Source organism: Homarus americanus, unplaced genomic scaffold (assembly GCF_018991925.1).
Source record: "Homarus americanus isolate GMGI-L3 unplaced genomic scaffold, GMGI_Hamer_2.0 scaffold34360, whole genome shotgun sequence".
In the NCBI taxonomy this organism is placed as follows: domain Eukaryota; kingdom Metazoa; phylum Arthropoda; class Malacostraca; order Decapoda; family Nephropidae; genus Homarus; species Homarus americanus.
In genome coordinates, this window is record NW_024739403.1 from 501,672 (window position 1) to 524,213 (window position 22,542).

The following is a 22,542-nucleotide window of genomic DNA, read 5'->3' on the forward strand; positions in this document are numbered from 1 at the left end:
CTAGAAGCCATTACGCATTGCTAGTGACTGATTGGTTCTACATATAAAAACTGAAGAAAATAAGACCCTGAGAAGCTGTAGTAAAATTAATGCAAAAAAATGAATATGGTTGCTTGAAGTACCTGTAATGTTATTTAATGTTAATAAATAACAATATAAGTAGCTAACCATTAATGTTAAAAAAAGTGAGACTGCTCGTGATGTAAGACATGTGAAAATATATCGTTATTACTTACATAAGAATATGAAAGCAACACTTATTTACTGCTCATATATATATTTAAGGGTTAAATGTTGTACTCTGTATAGACAAGCACAGAGAAAGAGAGAGAGAGAGAGAGAGAGAGAGAGGAGAGAGAGAGAGAGAGAGAGAGAGAGAGAGAGAGAGAGAGAGAGAGAGAGAGAGAGAGAGAGAGAGAGAGAGAGAGAGAGAGAGAGAGAGAGAGAGAGAGAGAGAGAGAGAGAGAGAGAGAGAGAGAGAGAGAGAGAGAGAGAGAGAGAGAGAGAGAGAGAGAGAGAGAGAGAGAGAGAGAGGAGAGAGAGAGAGAGAGAGAGAGAGAGAGAGAGAGAGAGAGAGAGAGAGAGAGAGAGAGAGAGAGAGAGAGAGAGAGAGAGAGAGAGAGAGAGAGAGAGAGAGAGAGAGAGAGAGAGAGAGAGAGAGAGAGAGAGAGAGAGAGAGAGAGAGAGAGAGAGAGAGAGAGAGAGAGAGAGAGAGAGAGAGAGAGAGAGAGAGAGAGAGAGAGAGAGAGAGAGAGAGAGAGAGAGAGAGAGAGAGAGAGAGAGAGGAGAGAGAGAGAGAGAGAGAGAGAGAGAGAGAGAGAGAGAGAGAGAGAGAGAGAGAGAGAGAGAGAGAGAGAGAGAGAGAGAGAGAGAGAGAGAGAGAGAGAGAGAGAGAGAGAGAGAGAGAGAGAGAGAGAGAGAGAGAGAGAGAGAGAGAGAGAGAGAGAGAGAGAGAGAGAGAGAGAGAGAGAGAGAGAGAGAGAGAGAGAGAGAGAGAGAGAGAGAGAGAGAGAGAGAGAGAGAGAGAGAGAGAGAGAGAGAGAGAGAGAGAGAGAGAGAGAGAGAGAGAGAGAGAGAGAGAGAGAGAGAGAGAGAGAGAGAGAGAGAGAGAGAGAGAGAGAGAGAGAGAGAGAGAGAGAGAGAGAGAGAGAGAGAGAGAGAGTGTGTGTGTGTGTGTGTGCAGCCGAACTGTCGGATGTAAACAAAACCTTATCTTCATGGCTTTTTTTTTAGTAGATTAGTTCACCGAAGAGTCACGATCACATTGGGGCCTGGGGCAAAATTTAATAATCCCTGTAATAATAATAATATCCAGATAAGTAAAAAAAAAAAAAAAAAAAAACTGCCTATCTACCTATTGGACAAACTAAAATCGTTCCGGACCACGGGAGTTTCCGGACCACAGAATGCCGGACTAGAGAGGTACAACCTGTATTGTAATCATTATTATTTTATTTTGGTGTATAATTATTAAAAATTTTATTTACTATGAATAATATTATTATAATTATTATTACTATTACATTTTGCCCCCAGGCCCCGATGTGGGTCAGTGATCTATGCCTGGCTGGGCTAATAATCCCTGTTAAAAAAAAAAAAAAAAAAAAGCCCCACAAAAAACTTGCGGTTTTTAGAGCTTTTCGGTTTTCGGATAAAGGGTTGTCAACCTGTAGCAGATAGAGGCAAAGGGCCTGAAAGTGTATGTGACAAAAACAAAAGTACTGATTAGTGGTGTAGGTGAGGGAACCATGGGAAAAAAGTGAAAAATGGTCATGTGCTATCTGCAAGAAAGGTGTTGACAGCAACTCAATAATGTGCTTTGAGTGTGGAAGGTGGGTACACAAAAAGTTCAGTGGCGTAGATGGCAGACTGCAGGATGTTACTGACTCTTAATTAAGTGTTCTGTATGTGCAGAAACTCAACATTGGGGATTGTTCCTGGACTGTGGCGATGAGTTCTGTTACCTGGGTGACATGACCAATGCCGGTGGGAGTGCTGAAGCCTGCTCAGTTGTAAGTCAGAAGTGGCTGGAGATAGTTTGGGGAGCTGCTGCCTTTATTGACGGGAAGAGGACCTTTCCTCCGAGTGAAAGAAAGAATGCATGCATCTGATGTGAAAAGTGTGATGTTGTATGGCAGTGAAACATAGGCAGTTAAAGAGGATGACACAAGACTTGAGCGAGCTGAAATTAGAATGGTGATGCGGATGAGTAACATGACACTGAAAGACAAAAGGCCCTGTTCAGAGCTAAGAGGGCAGCTGGGTATTGAGAGTATTGGTGAAGTCCTGCATAGAGGAAGGTTGAGGTGGTTTGGGCAGGTGGAGAGAATGATGACATCGATTGGGTCAAGAGATGCAGGAGCCTAAATGTTGAGGGCAGGAGAGCTAGGGCTTGGCCAAGAATGACATGGGGGGAGGTTGCAAGAAATGACATTAGAGTTAGGAACTTGATAGAGACCACACAAGCATGGAAAGCTGCCATCAGGTGACCACGGCTAACCAACACAAGCATGGAAAATGGCCGTAAAACAATAATGATGATGACTATTATTATTATTCTTGCTTCTACTAAATGACACATGTCATGTATGGTATCTCTCAATATTTCCAAATCATTCAATTTACATTACAATATTACGTCCAACCCCATACCATCTAACGGCACCATAATATCCAATGTCGTGCCCATAAGCAAATCCCGTACATTCTCTAATTTAAATCTCTCATCATGATCATTTAATCTCTTACCTTCAACCTTTCAATATACTGTATATACACTTAATGCACACCTGATCCTGATCTGTCATGATCATCAACTTGCCATAGCGCAAGGTCTTCATATCATCACGAGAATCATATTTCTTTTTATACTGCAAACCCAAGATCTTGATGAGGTTATTAATTTCTGCATTTTCCAAAATTTGCTTGTGTGATGCTTCACGGACATTCAGCAGCTTACCTTTAAAGAGAATATACATCTTCATTACGGTCAAGTTATTTAACTCCTGGAAGTAAAATAATTATATGAAAATATCTCTATCTTACAACAATAACTATTATAAATATTTACGAGAATTCTTGTAATACAAAATAAAAAAATATTTTGAAATACAGTACACACACACAAATGTTAAAAAAAATAAATAAATAAAAATAATATATATATATATATATATATATATATATATATATATATATATATATATATATATATATATATATATATATATATATATATATATATATATATATATATATATATACATACATATATATTGTACTACATACCCTTAAGAGGGAAAACACCATAACGATCTCTGCCCACTACTCCAAGGCCTGCCACAGCCAGAGTTTTGGCAGAGTCTCCCTCAGTCAAGATTAGTGTACAATCAGACGAGAATTTGGTTCCTGCATCATTGGCATCCTCCAATTTTGGAATACCTTAAAAGCAAAAGTATTATGTAGACATTGGCTTTATATATACATACACTCTACTCACTAATTTAAAGAAAAAGTTGATAATGACAAATTTGAGGCTGTAAGCATCAGCTGATCAATAGTGCTTGTCAGAGCAGCAGCCAATTACCAAAGAAACAAGTATATCACCTCTCCCACCTCATATCATAATCTCAATCATCACCACCACCTCTCTCAACATTACAGGCCGCCTTTTCTACTCATTTTAGTGAAGAAATGGATTCACCTCACCCAGGGCATAGCCATGTGATACCCTGTATCTCTCACCGACTTTCATGCCAGGGGTTGATGCCATTATTACAAGACAAAAATGTGTTCAATTAGTTTAATAAATACAGTACTTTACTGTAACGTTGTTCACCAGTAACCCATATGAACCATTCATGTCACCCATGGGAGAGTGTGTGTGTGTGTGTGTGTTACCTTGTTTGTTATAGCAATCGTTTGTTATAGGATTAATCCGTTCCAGGCCCCCAAATACAACCACTTAACACTGAAAAATATAATATAAAATTGTAAAAATTGTAAAAAAGTGCATAAATATGCATCTAAACCCCTGAAATAAAGAATATCATTAATATTTGTAATAATAAAACAATAAATTAGAAAAAAAAAATTTAAATTATGTTCGTTGTAGGAGTTTCATTTGTTATAGCATTCTCAATTTTATAGGTAAAACCGTTCGTTATAGGAATATTCGTAGTAGGATCCGTTCGTTATAGCATACCCCACTGTACATATATATATATATATATATATATATATATATATATATATATATATATATATATATATATATATATATATATATATATATATATATATATATATATATATATATATATATATATATATACTTACTATCTAAGGTGCTGAGCTTCTGTGCGTGGGTGTCTCAATGCACATCTCTTCTACACATTTAGCACTCTCTTCTCAGCAGGAACACCTCATGAGTACTAAGCAAGGTATTACTGTACTGAACAGTACAAAATCAAACAAAACTTTTACAAACTACTTTGTACAGTAATTATATTGATTACCCGCCTAAATAAATAGTAAAAAAAAAATTGCATATATGCAGTGTAATTTGGTCTATATAAATTACCTAAAGGCTTCCTAACTGTTTGGTATGCACTCAATACTTGATAGATAGAATAGTAATTTGAAAACAAATACTTGAAACAAGTTATTAGCTTTTAAGATATCAACAACAGTTGTTTTTCAAATATTGTACTTACTGCTTATCTAGACTGAGAATGTTATAAGGCACTCACTACACGCCTTAGAACGTAATATGAAGTTCTCAAGCAATACATTATAAATAGAAGCCTTGTTACAATATTAAAGGAAAAATCAACAGAATAAACTAACCTTTCAACTTGGTCTGTTTCTTGCTAGCACATTTTGACTGCAGCTGAGCCTGCTGCTTAAACCTTGCCCAAGACATCACAGCTTCTACAATGCCACATTTTATAACACCAGCAGTGAATTTTTCTGACAACTGACACTTGGAACCAAAATTTTTTGTCTGGAGGGTCATGTTCTCCTTCGTTTGTGAATCAAATGTGGGATTGACAATTAGGCAGTTTACAAATACCCACATGTGGTTCTTAATCTGAAATATTAAATGAAAAGTACAATAAGTATCAATGCAAGCATAAACATATAAATCAACTTTTTACACTTAATAATCTGCTAAACCATGAAAAACACTACAATCTGGACTACCTGCAGCAGTACTAAACAGGACTACCTGCAGCAGTATTAAACAGGACTACCTGCAGCAGTACTAAACACATATCAATTAGCTATTTCTATTTTGGGCAACAGTTTATTCAGTTTTAGTTTATCCTTGTCAGGCTAGAAATTAATTTAACATTTGCAAGGAGCAAGAGTGTTAAGTACACAAATCTCTCTTCATGTGTTCTGGCCCGTATTAAAATATAATTATAAGATGCCAATCTTCATAAACATTGCATTACTAAAAAGTAATAAGTATAAAAAAATATACGTATATATATATATATTAATGACACAAAAGTAGAATATTGATCTTGAATTCCCCATTTCTGGCAGAATGTCACTAGGTGACTCTACATTCACTGCTATTACGATGATTCTATATCCTCAGACAAGCCCCCATAATGCCAGGCAAAGTTAACATGTTTATCTCATTTTAGATATATCTTCCACCCTTTCCTCCTCACCTCACCAGTGGCCCCAAAGGAGGATGACGAGGTGCAGTAGTTGCCCTCAACTGATGGAGGTCTCACCTGTCCAATCTCCACATTGCATGTCAATGTTACCGAGTGCCATCTTTAATTCAGGCCAATCCACCATATAACTATTCAATTCCTGCTGACTAATCATGAACCTTTGGGTGAAGGAAGGGTTTCAATGCCACCTAATTAAAGTCTTAACTAGAAAAAAAAATTTCAGAAAGAATTCTCCACTTCTGGTCAATGCCTTAATGCCAAACAGCTCTTGTAATCATAAACCAACTGACAACAAGAGGAAGGAAGTCACACAACAAAGACTCCAAGGTCTGGAGTAACATATACCCCCAAAGGAAAATGAACTACAGTGGGGTATGCTATAACGAACGTAATTGGTTCCAGAACCTCATTCGTTATAGCATTCGTTCGTTATAGGATTAATCCGTTCCAGGCCCCCAAATACAACCACTTAACACTAAAAATTCTGTGGAAAATGTAAAAAATACGGTACTTTATCTTACCTTAGTGTTATTCAGCATGCAGGTACCCCTAAACACTGGCACATCACTATCACTTCCACTGGGAGTCTTGGCTTTAAGGTCCTCAAACAATTGTTTAGCCTTCTCACAAATTATAGCTTCACTAATGCTTTCACCTGCCATTTCTTTCTCCTTTATCCACACTAAGAGTAAATTTTCCATCTCTTCAATCACATTACACTTTGCTTTGCTAAGTCTAAAGATTCCCTTAGCCACTTGTACAGTTTTTAACTCCTCTTTATTCTTCAAAATCGTACATATAGTCGATTTAGCCATCCCATATTCATCACTAAGTTTCGCAATGCTTCTTCCATTCTCACGTTTCTTTATAATTTCTTTCTTAGTTTCAAGGGTTATTAGCTTTCTCACTCGCTTTGGACGACTCATTGTTACAATTGTATACTTGTATAACAAAATAGTTATACAAATAACGCGAATTTCCACATCAAAAGACGAAATTTCAACAATAACAGTGGTGCATTGGCTACACAATGAGACAAAGATGGCGCCTGACGCTCTTGTTGTGGGTCGCGGTACAACAATATTCATGCGCCAGGCGAAATAGTCCCGTATTCATCCGCGTTCGTTGTAGGAGTTGCGTTCGTTATAGCATTCTCAATTTTATAGGTAAAACCGTTCGTTATAGGAATATTCGTAGTAGGATCCATTCGTTATAGCATACCCCACTGTATTATCATTACAAGGTTGGGAGTTTGAGATTCACGAACCCTCTTACCATACAGATAAGGTGATGTTTTGGTATCTCCAGGAAACACCCATCAAAATCCAGAGTGCCAATCACTAATGGATGACAATGTACTGCCAGAGACAATTCAATTGAAAATATTTCCATGTAAATTGCATACATCACATACAGGCCAGAAAAAATGAAAGAATTACCAAGAAAGGAAAACTAAATAAAAAAACCCAATAAAGCCATTGGTGAATCACCAAACTTAAAATTTATCTACTGTATATTCCTTCTAAGACCAGAGAAACAAAGTAGCCCTAAAATATTCATAACTAAGATTATATTAATGAAAATTAAGACAGAAAGCTGTCAGTCTGCCCAATATCCGAGATAAAACAGATAACTGAATTGGAGAAGGTTTAGGATCTGATATAAACAAGAAAACAAACAAGCCCTGCTAAACAAAGGAAAAATAAAGACTAATTCCATAAAACCTATAAAAATTAATTTTTTTATCATACAGTGCTTATGAAAAGGAAGGCAAGTTATATTGAAAAAGCATTCTGATAGGATTCTTCCCGAGTGATGGGCAGCACAAATACCGTGGTGGGAGTTTGCACTTTTTGGTCATATTAAAAAAAAACCCACCATACAACTATTCCCCAGAGAACAAATACATGAATAGGACTCATCATCTAACAACTTATCCCTACTAAAAGCATTTGCATCAATGTTCAAAATTCAGCTATATGCTTGGTGAAGAAAGCATGAAAGCACATCCATAGCAAAGATAGCAAGGAACACTTTGCTGGAAATTTCCCAAGAAGGGATAAATCTGTCCCTACATGCACATACACACACACTTCCTATCCCCACATACACGCACACACACACACACACTTTCTGTCCCCACATACACACACACACACACATTTTCTGTCTCCCACATGCACATACACTTTCTGTCCCCACATGCACATACACTTTCTGTCCCCACATGCACACACACACTTAAGTGAACATACATCAAAAATCCTCAGTACAATGGGCTCTACTACACGTTGAAGAAAGAATACAAGAATAAATATATAAAACAAATCCTTGGTTAAACTTAACAAGTGTGGAAAATGGCCATAAAATAATGATCATCACAATCAAATTAACATCAGTGAATTTTGTTGATGTAGTCGATCCAGTTCTCAGTAAAATATAAGCACATCATGAAAAGCGCTCTGCCAGTTACACAAAACCCACACTACCCCCCACACTGTTGCTGGCCATTTCCACTCTTTTCAACTCAGCATAAAATATTTTCTTTATACATTTTGCTTTTTCGGTTTATACTTTCCATCTCATAACAAACATTCTTTACCCTGCTCCTCTTCAGCAATAACTCGCACACAAATCATTTTCTTAGTACTTTGAGCTTATATACAGTAATTTAAATTCAAATACAGTATTAAGTGATCTGTAAATACCATTTAATATTACCGTTGATATAATTATGAAGTGCCAACTTGAGTTTTTTTTTTACCAAATTTCTATTTGTTAACGAAGCCATAACACAACCACCCACAGGGGTGGTGTATTCGTATTCTAATGCATTCAAATACTGTATAGCATTTCAGGGTACTCGTATTCGAATACATTACTAATAGAAATCCAAGTACAGTACAGTACCTGCATTTGCATTCTATTTGAAACCTCGGGCAAAATATTCATATTTGTAGCATAATCTGATGATGAATAATTGTTTTATTGATAGAAATAACTATACACTTGGCTGCTGAATTTATTTTGGATACATGGAGAAAAAGAAAACATGTGCAAAGAAATAATGCATATTCCCCTTTTGTGTTTGCCCTTAGGACAATTATTTCTTTTACATGTACATTATTGTATATACCGTATATACTCGTCTATAACCCCCCCTCGTTTATAGGTCGTCCCTGATTTTTTGACCAAGAAATCGTTAATTTACGATATTCCTCGTTTATAGTTCGACCCATGTTTTTGAGGGTAATGGAACAACAAAACCTTCACTAAAAATGCTCTACATCCTATAAACTGAGGCTCGCCGTGCCTGAAACACGAGTGCCGAAGGCAAATTGTTTACCATTTATTATTACGACACTTTACACTGAAACGCGGGTAGTTTCAACAAATATATTGTATATTTCCATTCAAGTCAATTAGGAGGGAATATTATTGTACTACAACAGATTTTTAACTAAACCATTCAAAAAGCGATTACGGTAACATCTTCTGAACGAAAGTCATTGCTTTCATCACGATTTTATCCCACTTTCCATTGTAATAAGCACGTAATTTCAGCAACAATATTACATTTCAGCGAATGTATTATATCAAGCACAGTATGAATAGAATATCATTGTAATGTAACAGAATTTTAACCGAAAACTATTAAAAAAACGAGTAACATCTCAAGAACAGAAGCTTAGGTAAAGTCTTTTGTTTTCGTCATGTACTTTATCCTATTTTACATTGAAATACATCACGTTTCAGCAAAACTACTATTTATTTCCCAGAATATATTCATTCAGGCGCAGTTTAGGTAAAATATATGTGTGATGTAATAGTTTTTTAACTGAAAATGATTTGAAAAACACATACCCTGTAGCCCTGTTCAAGGAGAGGACTGGGAGAAGCTGTTTGGTGCTGCAGACGATGACAAGGAAAATGATTTTGATGGATTTTAATGAAAATATTCAGAAATATGGTATCGTAGTATTTATTTAAGTCAATTAGGATAGAATATTATCGTAATACAACAGTTTTTTAACTGAAAACCATTCGAAAAGCGATTACGGTAACATCTTTTGAACGAAAGAAAGCAAAAGTCATTGCTTTTGTCACGATTTTATCCCACTTTCCACTGTAATACGTACGTCATTTCAGCAAAAATATTACATTTCCGTGAATGCATTATACCAAGCACAGTATGAATAGAATACCATTGTAATATAACAATATTTTAACCAAAAACTATTAAAAAAACGAGTAACTTCTCTTGAACATCGGAAGGTTAGTTAAAATAGTTTTCATCGTGTATTTTATCCTATTTTACATTAAAATACATCACGTTTCAGCAAAACCACTATTTATTTCTGAGAATATATTCATTCAGGCGCAGTTTAGGTAAAATATACATGTGATGTAACAGTTTTTTAACTGAAAACGATTCGAAAAACACGTGTAACGTCTAGCTGATACAGCTGGTGATGCGTCGTTGTAAACAATAGGAGGTTGAAGTAGATTACCGGATATTATATTAAGTGTGAAATATCGAAAAGGTTTTTAATACCGGTATTTTTTATAGATCAATGAGAACTGTGATACCGTATATGATATGATAAGTTACCCTGTGCTAAGAACTTCAACATAGACTACTGAAAGCACGTTGTAAGGTAATTTAGCCTATTGTAAGTTGGTGAGCTTCATTTACTGAAGGAACTGCACAACTTTTCATTACTAATTGGTATATAGTTTACGTTACCATTGTTTACTGGCAGTAAATGGTAAATATTTTTCATGTCTGAAGCTAAAAGTTGCTCCTCGCCCTTCCCATCATGCACGGGTTCAACCTAACAAAACTATTACGCATGTATAGGACGACCCCCAATTTTTTGCCTAAAAATTTGGTCTTACAAACTCGAACTATACACGAGTATATACGGTATGTGTATGTGTAGACACAGACACACAAAACACATACAACTAAATAAATTAATAATAATGGGAAATCCTCTCACAAATACGAATCAGAAACAAATGTATTAAAAATGTGAGTCTACCCTCAAGTCAACTCAATACTTTGTTATTAACAACGAAGCACGGAGTTAAATTGAGGGTAGACTCTCACATTTTTAATATTTTAGTTTTTTATTATTTGAGAGTAGTTTCCCATTATTATTTATTTATTTGTATGCATTTTGTGTGTGTGTGTGTCTACACACACATGCAATACAGGTAAAAAAATTACTGTCTCTAGAGCAAATGGCTCCCTGTCCCAGCCGCAAAAATGCCAGCAACTTTAAAACTACCCTTAAGACATTCTTGGGTACATCCAGGGTGTCATCTGTGAATTGTCAGGGCATGCTGTATCTACACAGGACAGGTTTGACATACTGAATCACAAAATATTTATAGCAATAAAAAGTTTTTTTTTTTACCAAATATTTGTATTCGGAGTGGCACTGTCTCATTATATTCATATTCATAGAAATTATAAGCATTCGTATTTGCATTAGAATACTGAACTCTTGTAGTCACTGACCACCTATATACAATATCACATAATGCATTTTGTCCCAACCCTTCAATCACATCTGTATATAGTACTTTCTGTAGCAACACTTATTCTAAACCTCTTATGACAATTAAATGTAAGCTAACCAAATAAAATAAAGCCTATTCACCTGAAATGGTTTTATTTGGACACCACTCTTGTTTTTCTTCTTCAGTGATTCTGTCAAATTCTTCACAATCATGTCAGTTACATAATCTGCATGTCGTCCACCCTGAAATCATAAGTCTGTTAATCACAAACTTAAGGAATGCCAATTTTAAGGTTAAACAGACCTCTTTATTTATATTCAACAAAGTTATCCTTAACTATGACTAATGCCTGTAATCAGCCCCTAGTTAAATTAAAAATAAATTTTATGGAGAGTAATACAAATATAACAAAAATCATACACTCATATGATGTAAATCTTGTGCAGTGAACACCAGTTGGATCAAGATGCGAGGTTCCTGCACTAGATTTAACACAACCACCAGCACTGATCATATCGCCTAGGTAACACCATTCCATTTCTTAAATTTCTTTGCTATCCTTTCATTACTATATGCTACCAACACAGGAGATTTCTAGCCCAGCAGTGCAGAAGTTTTGCTGAATCAGGTCTGTTAAGTGTTAAATCTTCTTCCCTTCATCATGTTTTGTATAGTTATTTATGTTCCTCAAATGACAATTTATTATCATCTACCATTGCCTGGCACTGTGTCTTCTCTCATCTCTTTAAATCAATTTTATTATTTTCATCATTTTTATTATATGTTACATGTTTTGTTCTGTCCTTGACACCTCAACGATCAGAGGGCCGGGGTAGCATCCACTCACTCAAATAGCAACTATTGCTCAGTGTTAATAAAGTACAGGAAAGCCTCCAATAATGACATTATGGCTGTAAACACTGAAACAACAATGGCATCCCATCTCCTCTTGTATGAACATATTATTTTTTATTTGTAATGTATAAGGTGCATTCATAAACAATATTTAAAGAATATAGTTTACATTTTTCATTAATTCTGTTGTTTTGGGGGAAAAGAGGGTGAAAAGCCACACAAAAGTTATGAAAAGGTTAGACTTTGGAATGCATCTCATTATTATTGGTTATTTTAATGGTAATTAATGATTCACGATACGATGATTCACCTTACACTGCAATATTGGAGGACACATTACCATCGTTATTCGGGGCTTTACTGTACTTCTATTGATAAATTATGTTTTAAGTAATATAGAAATGCGCCGATTTCTATTTTCTTTATAAAAAATAAATAAATAAATAAATAAATAATTATTTCTAGATAAGTTTTAAACAATTTAAATTAATTTGAAAAATTATGATGAATAACATTAATATTTTAAATGTTATACATTTTCTACACCATCAAAATTTTTCATTATAATTTAAGCATAAATAAGATATTAGAATAAATCAGTCTAATAAAAGAAATGTAAAGAAGATCGAGACACATAGTGCATGTGGACATATGGACAATGGCGTACCAATAATTCTCAATCTAATAACAGTGGTACAAGTCTAAGAACCCATTTACAGGTGATGACTTAATGGCTTGCAAGTTGAAGTTTCTGGAAATATTAAGAACTTTGGATGATCACGGACTGAGTTTCACATAAACAAAATAAATAATATACATCTGAATTGGGATGAAGCTATCTTGACAATTATTCTTAAGGATGTTGACTAAACATAGATTAGAAAGAAAAGGATACTGTACATAAAACCCATTAAAATGCACAGCACTCGCATTGTCCTAAGGATAATTGGGTTGCTACAAAGACATCAATAACACATTCAACTGTGTATAGTCACTAACATTACAGTTGGCAACTCAATACTCAAGAGTACAGTATTATCAACACATTGCCTCAATATTGTGTGCTGTTTTCAACTTCCCCTGAAGTGATTTAAGACCTATGGAATCCACTTTCACTCCCCCCCCCATTCAAATAATAATAGTAAACTAACTTAAAAAAAAAAAAAAAAAAAACCACACCACTTCAACAAAATTAGAATACTAAAAATAAAATGACATTCCATGTAAAACATACCTTAGTAGTGGCAATGCTGTTTACAAAAGACATTTGTTGGTAACCCTTGTCTGAGAGTGCAACTGCCACTTCCCACCTCGGACTGACATTTTCATACACAGCTTTTATTGGAGTGTCAGCATCATCCACCTTGTCTTTAATGTACAGGTCCACATAATCTTTGAAATTTTTCACCTGTGGAAAATAGAAGCTGGCTATATTGTGGGCTGTTAACAGAGTAATAAATTTTAATTATGCATTTTCACAATTACAGGGTGTAGTACTCGAAATTATAATTACACTTCACAAGTCTTCAAAATTCATAAAGAACACTTACTGGAATACGCTTGCCATTCAAAAACACTTTTACTCCTCTGGTTGCAGCAGCAATATCAAATGCTCTGCGAGACAAGAGGGAAATAATATCACCATCTAGGGATTCCATTTTAAACTTTCCAAGGTCTGGAGAAAATGTTATTCTCGTATAATCTTCTCCTTTAAACTCCTTGACCCTTGGATCACTGGTTTTACTCATATTGTTGGCCCAAGTCTGTCAATAAACCAAGGAAGTTAATAAATTGCTTCATAAATTGTTTTAATAAAAGTACTTACTTTATAACATATTTCAATTTAATTTAAATTTTTTCACATACAGTGCATAAATTTTACTTTGAATGTAAGACACAGCTAACTTTATTAACACTAACCTGCTTAAAGGTTTTCTTGTATTCCATTGAAGCAGTTTCAACAACAAATTTTGAACTGAAGATATTGCACAGTTTTGCACCATAGCCATTGCGTCCACCAGTGACCTTTTCTTCTTCATCATTGTAGTTGGAGGAAGTCAGGAGATGACCAAAAATCATGGTCGGAACATACATCTTCTCATCTTTATGCACTGCTACAGGAATGCCCTTTCCATTGTTGAATACTGACACTTGGTTATTTTCTCTGATAAAATAGAATATGCAAAATTAAATCAAAGTTATAGTATTCAAATACTGTTCTCATCCCCATGTGGATAAGGATTTTAGTCCATGCATATTGGTCATATACATAAATGTAGACTCATTCATGTCTACAGCCATTACAGTAATTGTCAGCTTAATCTCTTGTCATTCCCCCTAGATTGTTTCCATCCTATTGTACCCACACACTGTACTTTTCCCTACTTGATCCCCCTTTACATAAGACCTCTCTCTCTCTCTCTCTCTCTTTTAGTGCCTCAGTCAGTTTGACTTTTTTTAATATAAAAAAAAATCTGTCATTATAATTATGTAATTGAATGCTTGATTTTTTACCAAATATAAATACAGTAGCTCATTTATTCTGTTATGTATACATTATTGAATTGGATAATTGTAATTGTATTAAACTACTTTTTATTTCTTTTCTCCTCCAACTCCTCCTTTACTGCCCTCAATGTCACTTTCTTTGTTCATCTTTATTACAGTTTTATCAAAGTTATAATTTCTTGGCTTCTACATTTTAGTATACAATATTTAACAAAGAAACACAAAAAACTGGATGATACAGTACAGTATAACAATTAAATGTTCTTAAAGACAATTAAAACCTTGGGATGTAAGTGAAGCTAAAAATGGCGGGTGACTTTTGCTGCAAAATTACTGTATGAAGAGTAATTTCCTAATATGGTATTAGCTCCTGTCTGATAGACTAATAATATATACATTTGGGTTACATACATTATTTTTATATATTTATATCATCCAAAATAAATAAACTATGAGCACATGTCTAGTAATACTGATGCAAGTGATGTCTATGTCATGTAGCCTCAATATCCTTCAAATGACCTCTCTGCACCAATGCCCAGCCTAAGTCATCAAATAACTAGACAGTTACACTCAGTTCACCAAAGTATCTGACACAAATCGCTAGTGTTTACTGAAGCTCCCTATAATCGCTTCCCTACTCTCCTAAGCTACCTGCTCACGGTGTATTGTAGCACTTTAATTGTGCATAATTTATTTTTTATAATAAAAAAAAGATAATTTGAATTTGAAACCTTACCCCAAAACAACTATTTGTGTACTTCTGTGATTAACTCCAGCTACTAACAGGTAGTAGCAGTGTGACCACTCTACAGGATCATCTCACCCTACACAAGGCACAATAAAGGCATCAGAAAAAAAGAAAAAATTCCCAAATTCTATTTTTCAAGGACCAAAGCTTCTTAAATCGGGGACTGCCTGTATATAGCTTTGTGGAAAAACTGTGAAAAATATATCTATAATAAGAGTGACCTAACCCAATTGAAGTCCATTTATCATGCTGAAGGGTCTAAACCATCACAGAAAAACACATAAGACCAATAAACCAATAAACTATAACTTTAAAGTTGACCTTGGAACTCCTAAGGATTACAACCTTGACAACTATGAATATCCTTTCCTGTGTGATTATCCATGAACAAAATTAAAATAAAAAACATGTACAGTACAGTACACAACTGTAGCTACAGTTCTTGTAGATGATTTTAACTTACGCATCAATGTCCACTTTAATGGTGTCCATTTTTGGATCTCGCTGCTTGTTATCTGCAGCATTAACCAAAATTTCATCATATATTTTGTAGAGACCCGGAACATATGATATTTCCTTTTGTACAATCTTCTCTGTTTCATTGTCATAAACCCACATCATGTCTGTAGCATATTCTACCGAACCTGGAAACAAAAACAATAATTAAAACAAATTGAATCATAAGTGTTAACTATCTATAAGCATTAAAAAGGGTCTAGTTATCAAATATTTTCACCTCATTAACACTCTCGGGATCACCTGAAATTTACTTAATGAGAGTGTGACTCGCTATGTTTGGAGCCCGAAGAATTATCAGAAATCTTGGAGAAGATATTTTTTCCCAGAGCGCTATTCGTGGCCAAGATAGTAAAATATTTATTCAAATGATGCGTTCCTACATAAAAATAAGATGAAATAAAATAATAAACAAAAGCCCTTTTAGCAAGTATAAACGATAAGTGAGTTTACTGTTGATTCCTCTTCGTGCTGTACCCACATCGTTGCATCAGTCAGTATAAAATACACGTCAAAAAAGTAACGAGGTTACAGAATAAAAAGTAAAAATAAATGGTGGTTAGGTGCGCAGTCACTGAAATGTTTATACACATTTTTTTCCTTGCTAGTTTTTTGTTGAAATGCAGTATCTTGAAAGTATTTTTTTTATGGTGGGTTATTACTGTAAACATACCAAGAAGTGAAATAGACCGGTTAGAAGTTTGTGAAAAAAATTTAAATTATGGCAATACAGTAATGTTTCCACTTGTCACCGAGACGAGGTAGGTCTTGACATATGCACGACAATGGCAATGGCGCTACAAATACGTATCGAATAAGTCCAATATATTCATTATAGTTCATCATATGCTTGCCTGTACTGCAGTACATTTTACCATCACTTATTATTTTTCTAAGCTGAGTCTATATACATATTATGACATGGTTTTGTGTGGTATAAATATTGCAATACACATCACTTTATCACTTCATAAGAATAAATATCGAGGTTGTAACTGATAAATATTTGGAGATAACGTCCACTTGGCAACGTGGCCATTGTACCAATGTCTCACAAATTAAAAGAATATTTCTCTATTTCAGTAAAAATATTTCAGTACACATCACTTTATCACTTCATAAGAATAAATACAGAGGATGTATGTTATATATATATTCGGAGATAGCGATGCAAACACCACGGTAGCCATTTTTTAAATCACGCCCTGGACACACACACCTCTCGCTTACTGAGCCAGACGCTTAACTGGAGGCTGTGCTGTCCACCACAGGTCGACGAGTTGCCGCCTAGCCTTAAAACTTGATTCCATGCACGAGTGGATTTAAAATTTGAAGTGATTTGACCAGGAACTTTTAGAGAAAATTAAATATATGCAACAGTGACGTGTCTGATCATGATGTAAAAATTTCATTTACATTAAATCAAACCACCACATAAGAGTGAATGATCCCTAGTGTTAACACTAGCACACCGTGACGCATATTGATATCCAAGATAATCTCGTCCAACTGGCACTGACGCCCGAACACGTCATCCCAGAGAAAAATAAATCACGAAAAAGCGAGTACAGTAATTGTAAAATAATATAATTCTAGTATTAATCCTTTCATCTCACACTAATTTGATCGAAATTAAGTAAACCTACCATGCCTCAATGTCAAGTACAGTACAGTAGCCTCAAATCCTCAGGTTGATAACTGAATCAAATGTATGATACAGTATAATGAAACAATTACATGAATATACTTACCAATATAAGTATCAGGACGGAGCAAAATATGTTCAAGTTGGGTCTTCTTCTGGTATACTGTTTCCACAGTTTTTGCATTCTTCTTAGCTGGTTTTGGCACATTACCCACCCCCATGGGGTTAGGTATGTTGTTTGGTACTTCCTAAAAATAAATAAATAAACCACATGAATTTAAAAACAAAACTAGAAATAAAGGATTGACAATTCAGATAGCACTCTAGCACTCCCAGTACAGTACAAACTATTGGAGTAAAAAATATACAGGGGTACATATTTCCTTTTTAATATCTAAACCAATCAACACAAACCACATTTGTGCAACACCTCTCATTTGTTTTATTGAACCCATTATCTTTCAGTAGAATTTCAAGGGTAAAATTAAAAGAAACATACCATGCACCAAATACAAGGGTCCCAATTATTTGAATCACTTTCACTTAGGGTCTGTACAGTAATCTAAATATTATTAATAATACAGTACAGTATTAGGTTAGGTGAATACAGGTCATCTTTCATAAAATATATATAATTATACAGTACATACATAGAGTAAACTGTTTTCATCTGGTAGCTGCCATATGTACATACAGTAGCTATACTGCATTGTAAAATACTTTAATCTCTCGTTTTTAATACGAACACTTTGTTATATTTTAATACCAAAATGACTAAAACTTAGATATGAAAGAACTTTTAATAACTAACAATGACCACACAAAAGAGTTAGTTAATAGAAAGACTATGAAATTAGGCAACTCCAACAACACATCAAGTGTGGAATAAGATGAACTTAGAAAGTCCAGAGAAAACCAAACTACGTATGGACATCCCTTGCTATCCAAATGAGATAGGTTCCTTGAAAATCATTTGAATACTGAATTTTCAGACAGGAAATAACATAATACAGCATGCCCTTACAGTTCGCAGCCTTCGATTATTCGCGGATGACACCAGAAATCTAAGTATAAAAAAAAAAAATTGCCATACGCCAAAAATCACATTGAATATACAGTAGGTACTACAGCCATAGCGACAGACTGTGTTGCTAATAGTTAGGTTAGTCACAAAGAAGGCCATCTCAGTAACTCTTGTATGGTCTGCGCACCACGCATGTGTATACGGCTGCAGTACCAATAGACATTGACGTTTTGCATACAGCTGCCATACCCATACAGTATCCGGTGCCTATTTTGTTTTGTTCTATATCCCGATATAAGAATCAATATAAAGTTCCATGCATGGTCTCTACGAAACATAAACCAAAATTATCAATAGAGCGTAAAAAACACCTCTAGAAAAACCATGTCTCTTTACTACTGTAAGTTGAGGAGCCAGTGTTTACCCAGTGGTTATTGGGTAAATAAATTAAAGCTTTCCTTTATCTCATTGTTATTAACAAAATATAATCACTTATATTATTGTCACTAATGGAATAATATTGGTGTAGATTAATATATTTTTCTTTTCTATTTTTAATTTCTGTTAACTTTCACTTTTTTGGCCCTTAAGCCCTGTTTTGTATTGTTTCATTTTCAACCAATAGGTTTTTACTTCAGCCTCTTGAGCCAGTTCCTGGACCCTCCACTGCTAATTAGGTTATTCATTTTGTATTACAGGTACTTCACTTGTTGCCACTAAACGAAACAAGGGAATTTTAGTTGCAATCAGTAGTTTTGACAATTCTAAGATACTTTTCTTCAATGGCATTTCTGAAACGATGTTTAACATTTTATTATGTAAGCTCGTACCAGTTAACTTGTTAGGTTAAGTTGGCTTGGGTTTTGTTTTTCCAATGGTGTTCAATGTTTTTAACACTTTTTACCTTGATTTTTACAGCAAATCTCTAGATTCTGTGATGGGAGGGGGCTAATTTCATTAACAATTGATTTACACCAGAAATGGTCAAATTCGTTCATAATACATCAAAAACTACCAGAAAAACTATTTTCAACTTCGATTTTGCATAGTGGCAACAAGTGAAATTTTACCATTCATTTTAGGTTAGGTTGGTTTACAATATAAAAGTGGCAGTGGATATTTTGCCATAGCTGGCTAAGTTACTACTAATGCTGTTTTACCATGAGTGCGCTCTGATTGGCTAATCGCCCATTACCGACAAACAACGCAAGAACGATGTGAACGTGACTCTGACAGAATTAGGCATAAATTTTTCCACTAGTCAATCGTTGTGTAGCTATAAACATACCTAACCAATTGTTGTTCGATTTGGGTAATTTTTTCCGCAGATGATCTTATTATAAAAGGAGACTACTAAAATCTGACCTAACCAACCAAAGAAACCTACCTAACCTTATCTAACTTCCTCGGCGGGAGTCGGACCCCCTGTCATATTAAGAGAGGGTACTTGGCCGATCAGAGTGCACTCATGGTAAAACAGCGTTAGTAGGAACTTAGCCGGTCATGGCAAAATATCCACTATATAAAATATTACATTATATCAAAAGACTCCAATAACCTAGCCTATTTTGCACTTTTACTGAGGGCTTCTGTCCATGTTTTTTTTTTTTTGTCCAGACCAAATCTCAAGTCACCCACATCCAAGTTGGGTAATATTGAAGTAAACAACAACCTCTGAATCCCGGAAATTCACGACACTCAATGGATTTAATTATTTTTTCTATTATCATTTACTTATATTACATTACGTTAGGTTAGGTACTACATTTGGTTGCTGTAATCTGCAATATTAACCCAAGTTGACCTTGGCTCCTGTACAAAAACAGTATTCAATGGCACACCTGTAGTGGTATCTGGCTGAACAGCATCTTATAAGAGATTTAATGCACAACATATACTATGGTCTCCTTAAACAGTCGCCAGAGTGAGCAAAAAGCGAAGGAGGGGGCGTGACCTGTAACCCCATGCCTAGGTCCAGCTGGCTATTTTGAACTTGAAATTTTAGGCGCCACCAGTCTGAGGCAGCCAATGAGCGCCGCCACCAGTCTGAGGCAGCCAATGAGCGCCGCCGCCAGTCTGAGGCAGCCAATGAGCGCCGCCGCTGCCAGTCACGTGACACCCATGCCACACATCGGGACTGTGCACAACATGTCTTCTTGTTTTAGAGAACAACAACGTCTCGCGTAAACAGGCACTATGTTTCGAGCTATGACGCTTCTGTTACAACCCCTTAAGATTAAATATCACTCTGAAATAATTATAATTGTTTCATTTAAATATGCATTGTTGTTCGTGTCCCGCAACCGTTAGTAAGTGGCGCGCTTCACTACAGTTGACAATCAAACCGGCACAACAATATTTATTACACACCCAGCCAACCATACTATAAACTGAACACCTGTTTAGTAAATCATGATAATAACTTATAAATGTGAAAGCGTTAAAGACACCCAGTAATTCCATTTTCTATTTAATTTAAACCACAATGTTACAATACTGAACAGAACCAAAGCTTGACTTTCCTTGCAAAAATCAGGAAAATAGTTACTGACCCTTAAACGACAATTATCATGACCTAACAAATGTTTATTTACAACTAAGGTATGATAAATAATACCATGTAATATTTTTTTTTTAATTCTGACAACAAAACATGTATAGAATGAAATGGGAGATTGAAATTTTATAAAACACGTTGAAGAGCTAAGAAAATCTTTGTTGCTTACCGTTCCATTTACAGCAGGCATGATGCTGAAGAATCTGTCAGCTACCCCACCAGTATCACACTGCTGAAGCTGCAAATTACAACAAACTCTGCCGGATCCTGTTCTCCCGAACGGGATATTTAGCTTAGAATTCCCACACACTCCATTTACATTTCACTTCTATGATTTTAATTATAAAATGTTTTCCTCGTTAAACTCGCCACTATTCAACATTTGTGAACTCCACACGCCCCACAATGCACGGGTACTAATTACTGTGCCTAAGAAATGAATCAGGGATTACTGTAGCTGGGAGAGTGTGGTGCTGGAACAAAGACCGCCAAGCTTTAGCTCACAAGTTCCCGACTCGCGCTGTCGCTGTCGCCGACCGCCAACCCTGACCCGCACCCACAAACCCTTCACACAACGCACCACATTTACTCTGTTTACGCCTAAATCATTCATTCGCCTCATTGAGCAAGTATATTTTCTGATAAATAGTAATGGTGAGCTTTTTTCTTCACTTATATGTACTTTCCAAAGAATTCACTGTTGTCCTTGGATGCTAACGAATAGACGCTACCGCATAAGATGATTACTCGCTTCGCTACGCAGGAGATTGCTGCCAAGCTGATTTAAAAAATAATAACAAAATAATAATATTTTTTATTAATAACGTCATCTCATGGATAAGAATTTAATGAATTTATTATCAATATACATTTATAATGCAGTTTTAGCCATGAATCAAGTGAAATGGCGAGGGAAAACTGGCATAATAAACAATTATTGGTATCTTTTCATTTTTACCTCGTCGCGGTCTTTTCAATTTGTGTTCTTTACTGATCGAACACTGACGTGATTTATTATATTTTATTATATTTTAGATTCTTTTTTATATTTTATAAATTTTGTCAATATTTCGTTGATACAATTTTAAATATGCACAATGGAAGTTGTTTTCGCCTCAGCAGAACTGTATATGAAACCCATTTCAAAATATTTCGGTCGGGGCATCATGTACACAATTTTGTACTGTTTACCAGCTCGTTTGCCATCATTTATCTTCAATTGATTTTTCCATAACATTAGGTGCGTTATTTATTTTGAACATCATCCTATGATCACTTTTTAAATGAGGAAAATAATTTCAATTTATTTAGACACGATAACTGCAGACAGTAAAATCAGATTTTAGTGTAAGACCCTTTATTTGTATTTCATGCGAGACACTGTTGGGTTCAGGATGTTTGGTTCACACTCAGGATGGAATGGAGAAAGGAAACTCACAATGTGCTCTCTGTATACATGTTGTA

The 22,542-nt window shown here is 35.2% G+C and overlaps 1 protein-coding gene across 6 annotated transcripts in view; it reads right to left on the reverse strand.

Annotated features, from left to right (window-relative positions):
* The window catches only part of LOC121874678 (DNA topoisomerase 2-like), a 74,387-nt gene extending 52,556 nt beyond the window's left edge, over positions 1-21,831 (reverse strand). For 2 of the 6 annotated variants that reach the window (XM_042378920.1, XM_042378916.1), the window contains exons 1-10: positions 20,363-20,481; positions 17,604-17,745; positions 15,800-15,980; positions 13,998-14,241; positions 13,628-13,840; positions 13,312-13,485; positions 11,363-11,464; positions 4,849-5,092; positions 3,289-3,441; positions 2,790-2,959 (exon numbers count right to left, since the gene is read on the reverse strand). In XM_042378920.1, the coding sequence (XP_042234854.1) occupies positions 2,790-2,959; positions 3,289-3,441; positions 4,849-5,092; positions 11,363-11,464; positions 13,312-13,485; positions 13,628-13,840; positions 13,998-14,241; positions 15,800-15,980; positions 17,604-17,745; positions 20,363-20,389 (1,650 nt within the window). In that variant the 5' untranslated portion in view covers positions 20,390-20,481. Of the gene's footprint in view, positions 1-2,789; positions 2,960-3,288; positions 3,442-4,848; positions 5,093-11,362; positions 11,465-13,311; positions 13,486-13,627; positions 13,841-13,997; positions 14,242-15,799; positions 15,981-17,603; positions 17,746-20,362; positions 20,485-21,247 lie in introns of those variants that run through there. The other 4 variants (XM_042378918.1, XM_042378917.1, XM_042378919.1 and 1 more) reach the window with 4 other exon arrangements.
* Between the last annotated feature and the right edge of the window lie 711 nt (positions 21,832-22,542).